The sequence below is a fragment of the Schistocerca nitens genome, chromosome 1, assembly GCF_023898315.1.
Source record: "Schistocerca nitens isolate TAMUIC-IGC-003100 chromosome 1, iqSchNite1.1, whole genome shotgun sequence".
NCBI classification, from domain to species: Eukaryota; Metazoa; Arthropoda; class Insecta; order Orthoptera; family Acrididae; genus Schistocerca; species Schistocerca nitens.
The window spans coordinates 705,476,017-705,488,158 of NC_064614.1; the positions used below are offsets into that span (position 1 = coordinate 705,476,017).

At 37.3% G+C, this 12,142-nt stretch overlaps 1 protein-coding gene across 5 annotated transcripts in view; it reads right to left on the minus strand.

Moving 5' to 3' along the window:
• LOC126259741 (calcium homeostasis endoplasmic reticulum protein) overlaps window positions 1-12,142 on the minus strand; it is a 335,568-nt gene that overhangs the window by 237,244 nt on the left and 86,182 nt on the right. For all 5 annotated transcript variants that reach the window (XM_049956747.1, XM_049956756.1, XM_049956740.1 and 2 more), the window contains one exon: window positions 3,795-3,906. In XM_049956747.1, coding sequence (XP_049812704.1) covers window positions 3,795-3,906 — 112 coding nt within the window. The remainder of the gene's footprint in view (window positions 1-3,794; window positions 3,907-12,142) is intronic.

Sequence of the window (12,142 nt, forward strand, 5' to 3'; positions counted from 1 at the left end):
AATGTAGAGAAATCACAGGAAACCTAAATTTGGATGACTAGACAAGGACATTTTATTGTATATAGCTTACACAAGTATACACAGCTACAACAACAAAAAAAAATAACTGTTTCAGCATGAATAAAGTAACTAGAAAAGTACTATGACGAATGAATACCAATTAGTATACAAAAAGTGTTGGGCAGTAGATGGCCACATAAAAGACATGTTGAGCACTATTTTTCAACTTCCAAAGCTGTGTAACACACACACACACACACACACACATGGAGGTGAGAGATAGAGGGGGTAGACAGAGGGGGAAGAGGGAGAGGGGGGATGAGTGAGGGGGATTAGAGAGGGGGGAGGAGAGGGGGAAGGAGAGAGGGGGGAGGAGAGATGGGGAGGGGAGAGTGGGGGAGGAGAAAGAGGGAGGAGAGGGGGGAGGAGGAGGAGGAGAGGGAGGGGGAGGAGAGAGAGGGGTATGGGAGGGAGAGAGAAGGGTATGGGAGGGAGGGAGGTGGGATAGGGGGAGACAGAGGGGAGGGTGGAGGGGGAGGGAGAGAAGGAGATAGGGGGAGACAGGGAGAAGTAGAAGGGGAGGGAGAGGAGAGGAAAGGAGAGCGTGCAGGGGAGGGGGGATTCTCTCTATGGTTCAACATGGTTCAATTTTGCTGAGTTTTGGTTTCGATTGGAGCAGAAACTGAAAACGTGGAAGGCATATAGGAAAGAGATAGGAAGGATCAGCAGAGCTAGAGAATAGCTATATAATAATAAAGAACTCATCCAATTAAAAGCACAGATAGTGGCATGTTACATATTAAAAAAGCAGGCAATGGGGGATGAACAGGTGATAATGATAGATAGAGACCACAGTGAAAACACTTTGGAGAGGGTAAAGGACACAAAAAATGGGACTGAATCCACAGAGAATGGTAATATGTTTATATACCACCTATGATTACAATTATTGTGAGGACGTACCAGCAGCATCAAAGTCAAACAAACAGTTCATTATTCGTCAATGATGTGAGTGGTATGTAAACAATTATCAACAAAAATAAATGGAACATCAACAAAAATAAGTGGAATGTCAATATATAGTGTTATGTATCACTACATGTAACACATTCAATCAGTAATATCTAACATATTTGTCAAATTATTATTTTTAATAAAATACTCTCAGGCCTTGGGCCACATGAAGTAATTATATGTCCACGAGCTTTCAGCTGATTGCACCTCATGCACTGTCTACTGGTAACTGGCTACCATATGGTTGCTGATCTCATCCTTATGTAGCTGTGATGTTATTTGTGTTCAGTTCATAACTGCGTGAAGCAATGTTTTAGTTCTGTGTCTGCAGCACCTGCTTTAACCTCACAATGCTTGGGTTCCATGTTGTGCTGCAAACCATGATATTTATTCATAATATCATTAGCAATTTTGATCCTTAAAGCTATTTCAATTATGATACCACCCCAGGAACCATTAGTCTGTGTGATGACAAAAATGTTGTTGAAAGAAATTTTAAATTCAATTTCTACCCCATTTTCAGCTATTTCCAATTTCTCTTCATATCACAGTCAAAGACACCTCTTGTGTTCAACCCGACATTGTTCTATCATACACACGGCCCACTGAAATTAATACTGCAATTACACTGTATTTTGTAAACACAAGGAGTTCTGAGCCCTGCATTGTCTTTCACAGGTCTCGAGTTGAAGTATTTTTACTGAAAACTGAGTAGATGTTATGTCTCTTCAGGAAATAGATAATTTCCCCTGTCACTGAACCACATAATGCCAAAATTGCAAGCTTTTTTTTTTATTCTTCTCTTTGATGTTGTTCTTCTTGATGATCCTGCTTGATGATACTTGCTAAAATGCTTGCAATATCTGTTTGTTTCTCAGATAAATTAATTAAAGGACCTGTAGAGATCACATATCTACTAACACCATAAATAAAAACAGCGATTTGCAGCTGAGTGCAACACAAAACTTGGGCATTGTGATGTTACAGTATGCATGGTATGAAAACATTGCCTTAAACAGCAGTGAATTGTGCACCAGCAACTTCACAGCAGGTACCAAAGCTAGTTAAGGATGAGTCTAGCAGCCACACGGCAGTCAGTTACAATTTGACAATGGCCCGGGAGCAATTAGCTGAAAGTAGGAGGTGAGTGTATAACTGCACGACATGGCTGGAAGACTGGGAGATTTTATTGCTGTATCTCATTGAGACAGTGGAGTAATATATTATTTTTTAAAGTTCATAGTGAGACATGTACTAAAAGCAAGCACATACAGACAATGACACATTGCTGTTTACCGATAATCAGCAATTTCAACAATGTACAACAGCTACCAAACTTGAATTTGCTCATCAGTTTACGTTCTCCTACAGCACTGCATGTTTTGAGATGATGTACTGGTATGACTGCCAAAAATTTTATTTCAGGTGCACTGTTAAGACCAAAAATCAATTGCAATAAGATTTATGATGTTTTTAGTTCATCACAGAGATGAGGACTCAAGATTCAAAAAACCCTGTGTGTTTATGTGTCTGATTCCTTTAGGCCACAATGATCGCCACCACCACCCCTGAAAGTGTTGTAGATTATTAGTTCTGGAGGCATTCATTGGGAAAGATCTGTACGTTAGTTGTCTTGTTACACTGTAACCAGTTCCAAAAGTTTAACATTTCCCAGTATAGCTGTTTCTTCCAACACTACTTTGCCTGCTTTGTTATTTATGGAGTAACACCATTCCACACACTGTATCAAAAAGATGTGTGGATAATGGTAAACAATTATGTAATTGCCGGCTGCTGTGGCCGAGTGGTTCTAAGTGCTTCAGTCTGGAACCGCGCTGCTGCTATGGTCACAGGTTCGAATTCTGCCTCGGGCATGGCTGTGTGTGCTGTCCTTAGGTTAGTTAGGTTTAAGCAGGTCTACGCCTAGGGGACTGATGACCTCAGATTTTAATTCCCATAGTGTTCAGAGCCATTTGAACCATTTTTGAATAATGTAATTTTGAGATTTATTGACACACCAAATATTACCGGAAACACAAAACTCAAAAAATTTACCATGAGATATGGCACTTTTGAAAAATAAGAAACCACAATGCAGCACTGTAGTGGTGGCCTGAACCTGACAACTGAGAGTTGATTAACGCAAATAGTAACATCGCAAAAGAAAAAAATCTTAGAATGGAATTTTGTTGCTGGGCTCACAAATTAAGACATAAGTGCATGTGTTATGTCAATTTAAAGCCTAATAAACAAAGAAACACAAGAACTGAGCAAGAAAACAGTACAAAGTGAAATGAGTAGGGTAGTTTAATTTCTTTCGTGCATAGCTGTAACATGAAATGGAACAGAGGATACTCATGAACTTTTGCTTCCAAATTCCTGTGCATCAACACATAACTCTAAAATTAGATATGACAACTACTTTCTCCAGCTGACAAATCCCTAAGTACAAACAGAAAGTGACATTATGTCCCAAAATTTCACTAACATGTGTCCCATTAATGTTCAATATCTTCTAGAAATCATAGCTTGGGATGACAAAAGTGAAAGAATGGCCCTACAAAGTAAAACACTTTGTAAGAGACGATTTTATCCTACTCGTATAGTGAAAAGGTATTATTGTGTAAGTGCAATGACAAACCCACACACTTATTTCAAGTGACACTTCTGGAATGCAAAATAAAAAGACAGAAACGATAAATTAATCCAGCATGAGAGATGACACTACGCTGTCAGGGAATTTCAGGAACTCCATAATTCATAGCAATTAAGAACATTACCTTATTTAATTTGTTTTGCTGGTCCTCTGTGATGCCAATAGCTGTATTGCAAAACATGGGTACCACAACACTTTCCATTGCTTTTTTCAAGTTTTCAGCATTCTTTCGTGCACTGTATTACAAAAAAATATCATTTAAAATTCAGCTTACACCTCTATAAAGTTGGAGTTACAAGAGCTCTAGTATAGTATAAATTCTAAATGGAGCAATGCAGAAAAGGACATAATATTTGATTCTGTTGGACCAGCTGTGATTAAATTCCACAGTAGTCGTGGTTATACAAACTACAAGAGCGATAACAGGGTCCTTTTAAAACTTCTGCTCAAAATTCTGAAGAATACTATGGTGACATACTAATCACACTCCTATTCTTAAGATGAAAGCATTATGCTACGAACAGAAAATCAAAGCATATAATTCTTTAAAATCAGATGGTACGTTACATCAAAAGCTAAAACAGTATGTAACTTCAGATAGAACTCTTTCAACATAAACCGCATAAGTCATTAACATCCGTTGAAAAGTCTCTTGGAAACAATAAAAACTGCACAGAACCTGAATATACAAAGGCTTTCTGCTATGAAATATCTGTCCATATCAAAGTAATGCATAAGGTTTCAACATTTTGTAGATCTATCCATAATACAACATTTATATAGTTCCTTTTTTGTCCTGAATGCCTCTTGGCAGAATTCTACAAGATTTAGCTTCTCCAGATCAGATTAACGACTGGTTGAAACATGTATCCGTATCAGTATCTCCTACACAGAGATATGCAGGAAGAGCAAATTTAACTCGCGACATATTATTACTGTAAACTAAGCAAAAAAATCCATTATTTATTGTAAATATAGGAGTTCAGTATTTGAAGATTTTTATGAACGCTTTCAATTTTGTATGTCAGTACCTTTGTTCTCTATTTCCCATGCCAAATCTGCCAAAGTCCCAAAAATATTGGAGTTGGGAAGTAACATGCCTGACATCGCGGCTAATTTGGTACTGAAGTACGCTGCTGTCTCATGTCACAACACTGATAGTATTGTATATTTCATAGCTCATGTACAACAAACAGTATTACAAAATGAGAACCAGTTAAGGAGAATATAGTACTAATGCAATCTCATTTTAAGTCCCTAAATTACTGTTAAACATTCAAGAACAAAATAGGCACCACGTCTTCCCACTAATGTTACATAACATACTATGCAGTTTGAACACAGACAACTAATCCATAAGTCACCCAGATTGAAGGAAAAGAGGAGTACATGGTTTTGTTGGCAATGAAATTATTGAGAGGAGGAGGTGGAGAGACTATAAACTCTGATTGGACAAGTATGAGGAAGTAGGTCAATTACATCATTCATGAAGAAACAATACCAATTTTCACCTTAAATAATTTAGTGAACTTAACCCCACTCTTCCTGGATGTAAAACAGTGTCTTAGCGCACAGCACCATCTCACAACTGCCTTAGTATTCAGCTTCACTGTGGTGACCAAACAGTTGCAGCTAAGAATAAGTATGCGGACAACTGACCCATTTTTCCACAGTTACTCGAAAGTATAACGCACAAAAATTACCAGAAATAAAAACATAAAACTATATTGACATAAAAAGTAATTATACACAGCAGACCCCTGCAAAGCTATGCTGTGGCTCACAGCTTTAACACAAGTAGTGCAATAAATCAAATGCTTTCATAATTAGAAGTTACTTTCTCAGTTTCTTAGAAGAAAACACTTTAGGAACACAAGCCAAGCAGCAGAATACAACAGACAAGACTGATCTCTGTTTTCAGTTTTCCTGCTCTACTTGCATTTCTGTTAGTTAGGAAACTTTACGATCTTTCCTCTTCTCCCAATTTTTTCACAAGTCATCAAAGAAGTTGCAGCACCCATGACTAAAGGTCATCTTTTGCAATTTCATATGCAACTACATTTAGCAAAGGAACACAGCTCAATGCAATAATCTCATTCTATGTGTGGATGCAATATTAAAGAATGATTATCAGAGCTGCATATTTTAGGTACTGTGCACTTTTAATACTTTACAATAGAATTTTCTGCCAAATGCGTATCCTCTGCTTCGTTTATTTTGGGCAGAAAGTAGGTTAGTGAATTGGTCCTTATGATCTGGCAGTTTTAAGTTATTAAGGCATACATAGGTCATCACATCTATTGTTCACTACATTCAATAATAATATTTTGATTTATATGTAAATTTTATATCCAACTGCAAGTGCACTATCATCATTTTCTTCTTCAATACTTCCATTTTTATCATTCCATACGGAAAGAGTTTCTTCTTGTTCACTCTCCTCATTTCATCCTCCCAAAAGCTGTAGTGTATTATCACCACCACTGACATACTATGCTCACACTATTTTTGTACAAGCAAAAGCTGCCATTCTATATTGGACACACCAAAGCATCGGGTGTATTGTGAAACAGAGTGTACAGTTTATGCTATTTGTTGGTTAGAAGATAATAGGTGAATAAATGTGTCAGACTATCTGCAAAGCACAAAAAGAAAAATAACAAAAAGATTGGGTGAAGCATCGCTGATGCTGAAGTACAAGTACAGAACTATTACTCTGGACAAAATCTGAAACGGGATTCACAAAAAATAAGCACCCAGACTAGCAACTGTGACAACTTATTCTCATATATCTTGACAAGATTGTCTCTTTGTTTGTCTTTGAACAAAATCAGACGGAAGGAAATTAAGAGAGCAATAGCAGAATACTATCGAATGATCTTTCACAAAACCCAAAGAAATTCTGGGCACATGTAAAGGCTGTTAGTAGCACCGAAGTTAGCATCCAGTTACTCAGAGATAACACATGAGGGTGCAAAGCAAAGCAAAAGCTGAAATAGCTCATGTGCATTTTCAAATATTCCTTCACAAAGAAAACCAGGAAAATAGCTCCAATGCCACTGAAAAGATGGGTGAAATAAGTGTTAGTGTCAGTAGTGTTGAGAAACAGCTAAATCATTAAAATTGAACAAAGCTCCAGGGCCGGACGGAATCCCTATCAGATTCTATACTGAATGTGTGGCCAAGTTAGCCCCTCTTCAAACTATTATCTATCACAGATCTCCCAAACAAAAAACTGTGCGCAGTAGCTGGAGGAAAGCACAAATCACACCCACTTACAAGAAGGATAGTACATGTGATCCACAAAACTACCATCCAACAGCCTTCACATCAATTTGTTCTAGAATTTTAGAACATATTCTGAGCTCAAACAAAATGAGATACCTCGAAAAGAGTGATCTTCTTGCCAATCAGCATGAATTCCAAAACCATCCATCAAGTGAAACCCAACTCTCACTTGTTTCATATGACATACTAAAAGATTTGGATCAAGGCAGTGAGACGGATGTAGTACTTATTGATTTCCAAAAAGGATTTGACTCAGCACCAAATCTACGCTTATTACCAAAAATACTATCCTATGGGGATCAAGTGAAATTTGTGAATGGACTGAGGATTTTTTTTGTAAGAAGGACTTTTTGCAGTTATCTATAATGAAGTACTTTCTAAAAGACACTGCAGAAATATTCACTCAGATCTTGATAAAATTTAAAAGTGGTGCGAAGTTTGGCAACTTGTTTTAAATGTTCAGAAATATAAAACTGTACGCTTCACAAAACAATAAAACCTAGGAATATTATGACCTCGAATAGGAATTCAACCTTTTAATCCTATACAAATTCCATTACTTAATAAATAGTATTCTATGACTGTAATACCGAGTCACAGGTGAAATCAGTTAATTCATAGAGGTAACTTAGTGTAACACTTTGTAGGGACATGAAATGGATTCAGCAGACTTTTTGCTCAAAGGCTCAGGCATCATGGGTAAAGCAGGTCATAAATTTCAGTTTACAGGTAAAATACTGGGGAAATGCAGACAGTCTACAATGGAGATTGCTTACAAAACACTCGTATGACCTATTCTAGAATACTGCAAAAGTGCATGGAACCTGCATCATACAGGATTAACAGGCGATATTGCATGTGCATGAGAAGGACAGCATGAGTGGTCATACATCTGTTTGATCCATAGGATAGTACCACAGAGATGCCAAAGAAATTGAACTGGCAAACTCTTGAAGACTGAAGTTAACTATCCTGAGAAAGACTACTTACAAAATTTCAAGAACAGGTTCTAAATCACATCCCTATGAAGATACTACAACCTCTTACACATCACTCCTGTAGGAATCATGAGGACAAGATTACATTAATTACAGCGCACATGAAGAGGTGTAAACAATCATTCTTCCTATGCTATATACATGAATGCAACAGGGAAAAACCCTAATAACTGGTACAAAGGGACATACCCTCTGCCATGCACTTCACGGCGATATGCACAATATAGTTGTAGATATAGTTGTAGGTAGATTACCTGTGCACCCTTCCTTTGGTACTTTCACATGGGGAGGATAAAACTGTCCAATTTCATGATTGCATGGTGAGAGATGCTGTGAGAAGAGGATGTAGATATTGACCAATTATTGCACAAAATACTCAAAACTGAGAACAAGGAAACAAATAAGTTCTTCAACAACAGTACTCTGATGGCACTGCTCAGCAGTAACGTTTAGTCATAAGGTCAGCAGACACTGATGCGGACTTCCTGCTTACCCAAAGAACTAGGGTTGGCAGCGATGAGGCAAATTATGAACACCAAGTGTCACAATTGCTGCTAATTAAGAATTTGGTAGCTGAGGTGCAAAGTGTGATGATAGCACATCACTGGGGTTGGCATGTGCCGCTCTTCCTCTGTATGACTCCTGTATTTTGTATAATTTTTCTTTGTTGTCTCCATTAAAGAAGCCAAAACATAATATGAGCCCAAAAAGAATGTTGCACACAGTTAAAAAGTTCAGTGGTGATAAAATTCAGAGTAATGGGACAGTTGCAAGATGAAGTTTTTGTGATGTCTCATTTACTATTGATGTTTAACATACAAACAGCATCAGATTCTGCAGAGTTTGGAAAGCACATTGAGGAAAGGGAACTGCACCTACGTAAAAGAGGGATAAAATTTCAATTTATTAATAATGTGGTGGCAGTTAAGTTCCAAGAGGTAGAAATGAGTTTTTAACACAAAAAAGAGATATTTGTGGAACACAATGATCCCCTTTCTAAGTTTATCAATACTGTTGTTATAAAATTTATTTCTGGTGAGAGATTCTTTATCATTTCTTCAAGAAATAGAAATTTCACAGATTCGATGATTAGTGGCTGATCACTATCACTAATCATTTGACATTCACTAATAGATATAGACCTCATTTAGATTTTGATGTGTATTATGTTCTTCAATTACATGCATTGACACTGTTACTACAAGTTTTCTACCAATAAGCTTACACCTTCCATAGAGTTATAACGGTGGTATATCTTTTCTCATGGAACCTAGCAAATAATTTCTTTAGTCCACGTGCCACTCACTGACCCGGCTAAAATTTCCACCAACAATTATTGTACGAGGTGATCAAAAACTTTGCGTTTGAGGGTGTTGCAGCAGTGTATATGCAACATAGTACAACTCTGGTGTAAGTACCAACATGTAGGCAAGGGATCAGTGTGGCATTCTTGTCCTTCCAATGTGCATGCGGTAAATGTGGGAACATCAACTACAGCAATGTAACTGCCAAATGCATCCAAATAGGACTAACATGCTGTTATTGTTTCCTTGTCTGCTGAAGGACAAACACTGGTAGACATTCAGCAGAGAAGGAAGAATGTGTATGGGGTAGTACGCCTGTAAAAAACCACCATTGTGGAATGTTGTGCCAAGTTCCGTGCTGGTTGTGATTTGACACAGGATGCCGCTAGATCTGGGAGGCCTGCCTCATCCATTACAGATGATGCCAACTCAAGTGGGAGACACTCAGGCACCCGTACTATAGTACTGATCTCTCCCCGAGGAACTGAAGGGTTGATGATTCCTATTGGACGAGGATGTGAAACAGGCTGTTATGGTCTTCACACGCAGCAGGGCACAATGTTTTTCCAAATGAGTATGTTCAATGTGGTACGTAGGTGGGATGATTGCCTCAATGCTGACAGTGATTTTGCCATACAATTCTCGACTGTACTGCCTTTGAATGGAAACTTTCTGATTGCCCCTTACATTTTGGTTAAGGTCATAATTACACTGCAGTCTGGTCCACGGTCCATTTATTTGTTTTCATCTCTCCTGGTTCACAAAATACCTCTTCCTATGATACTATGAGTAGCCCTCGGTTTCGAATTGTCTTTGTATAAATCCATGTCTTACTGCCATAAAAAATAGTAATACACAGTGGTTGTACATTTTACATTTCAGACACACTGGAAGTTTAATTTTGAAAACACTGTTTAGTTTACCTCAAAGCACTGAAGTAATTTTTACATTTTGTTTATTTTTTTTGCTGCCTATACGATAGTTGTCTTCAACCCCCCAAAACGCAAAAGCTCATCAAATGGTTCTAATGAGAGAACTGAATAGATCAAGTTTGCAAGTAGGCATAAGAATGAAGCACAATTAGAGTAAAAAATGTGTAATCAACACATCAAAAATAAAATAGTACAAATGAATGGGTAATGCCGCATTATTATATTACATTATCTAGTGATAGGCATAATAGATATGCATTAAACAATGGAAAATCCAGGGTGGAATGTAACAATGTAATGACAGATACATGTTAAATATTTTAGTGGGGCCTATGAAGTAAAAAGAAAATACTAAAAATATCCCCAGCCAGAAAACTAAACTATGTAGTAATTAAAAGACTTAGTTTTCAACTAATCTTCAAAAATCCTACAATTTGCCACAATTTTTTAAGCTGTACAAAATGTTTTAGATAATTTGCCTAACAACTTCAGCAGGAAAAAAACATCTTATTAATGGCTCTTGATATCATAGAAGAACACTCCTCCAGTAACCATAGAAACACGCACATTAGTGGTAGGATGTGAAGAAGAAATTGTAACGAAGCTGGATCATATATTAGTCAAAATCCTTGATGAAATAGATACTGCAACAAATCACAATCTAATTAACAATTTAGAAACATAAACTGTTTCTGCTTTATGTTTTAATGTCTGCTGAGTGATTACAAATATAGTTTAAAATTAAAGTTATTTGTTTCACGAGTTTTCTCAATAAGTGAATTAGGTTACAGTTTTCTAGAATGTATTTCAGGAGTTTTATGTGTCACAATTCCCATACACTGTGACTTTTGTATTCGGTCTTGTAAACTGACAAAACGGCCATGAGAGTGGTATGCTGACCACATGTCCCTCCATATCAGCGTCCAGTGATGCCTGTGGGCTGAGGACGACATGGCAGCCCATTGGTACCATTGGATCTTCACGGCCTGTTCAGGCAGAGTTTTTAGTTTTAGTGGCTTTTATGTTACCAAATTGCGATATTATAGCACTTGCCCTCCCAAGGCAGTTATCGGAAACACGTGGCAAAGTTAAAGTAACAAAAACCTTATCTGTTTTTTCAACCGTTGTGCATGCTATGAGAGTCCAGAGAGCTTCATGAGCAAGTTGTCGGTTCTTTACAGCAGCAGAGCACATTCTACTGGCATTCAACTGCACAGGAAAACACACGAGTCGATTGAAGTAACCTCATTCTCAAATGCAATAATATTGTGGTCAACTAACAAATATATAGCTGTGTTCACAATAATTTTTTACATTTATATTTGGCACCAGCCTAGCAATTTTTCCACTTATAAAAAATCACCCCTTTTTGGACATATTTGTTAAATTTTGGCATTCAAAATATTGAACACTTGAAGGTTACTTCACTGTGATGTTGTACACAGAAGAAATCAACAAAATTCACTGGTACATGTTTCTGGCATTTTGACATTGCAATTGAGGTTCTTACATAATAACAGAAGAGCTGATGACATTGTGACTTTGAATTGTACATAGGCATAGTGAAAACACCATGACAAGACAAATTATTAAGACCTTCACATATATATCTCTATTAATCTAATTTTCTCTTTGAAATGACTATATGCAAGACACAAGGAACTGAAGCATATTCTATTATTTCTCAATGAAAGTTGATAATGTAGATCTTTTCTGCAGCACTATAATGCCAAGAGAATAAACAAATGGTAAGTCAAGCCAACCTGCTCAACAGACAGCTAAATCACCTTATCACTCTACTGCATTCAGATGGCACACACCTAGCAGTACTCTAGGACAGACGTACCAACTTTTTGAGAACACTTTCATAAATCAGTTGTGTTTTCCCAGTACCACAATATGCTACACACTCAACTTTCAAATGCATCTGTTTGATTATATTATTACACA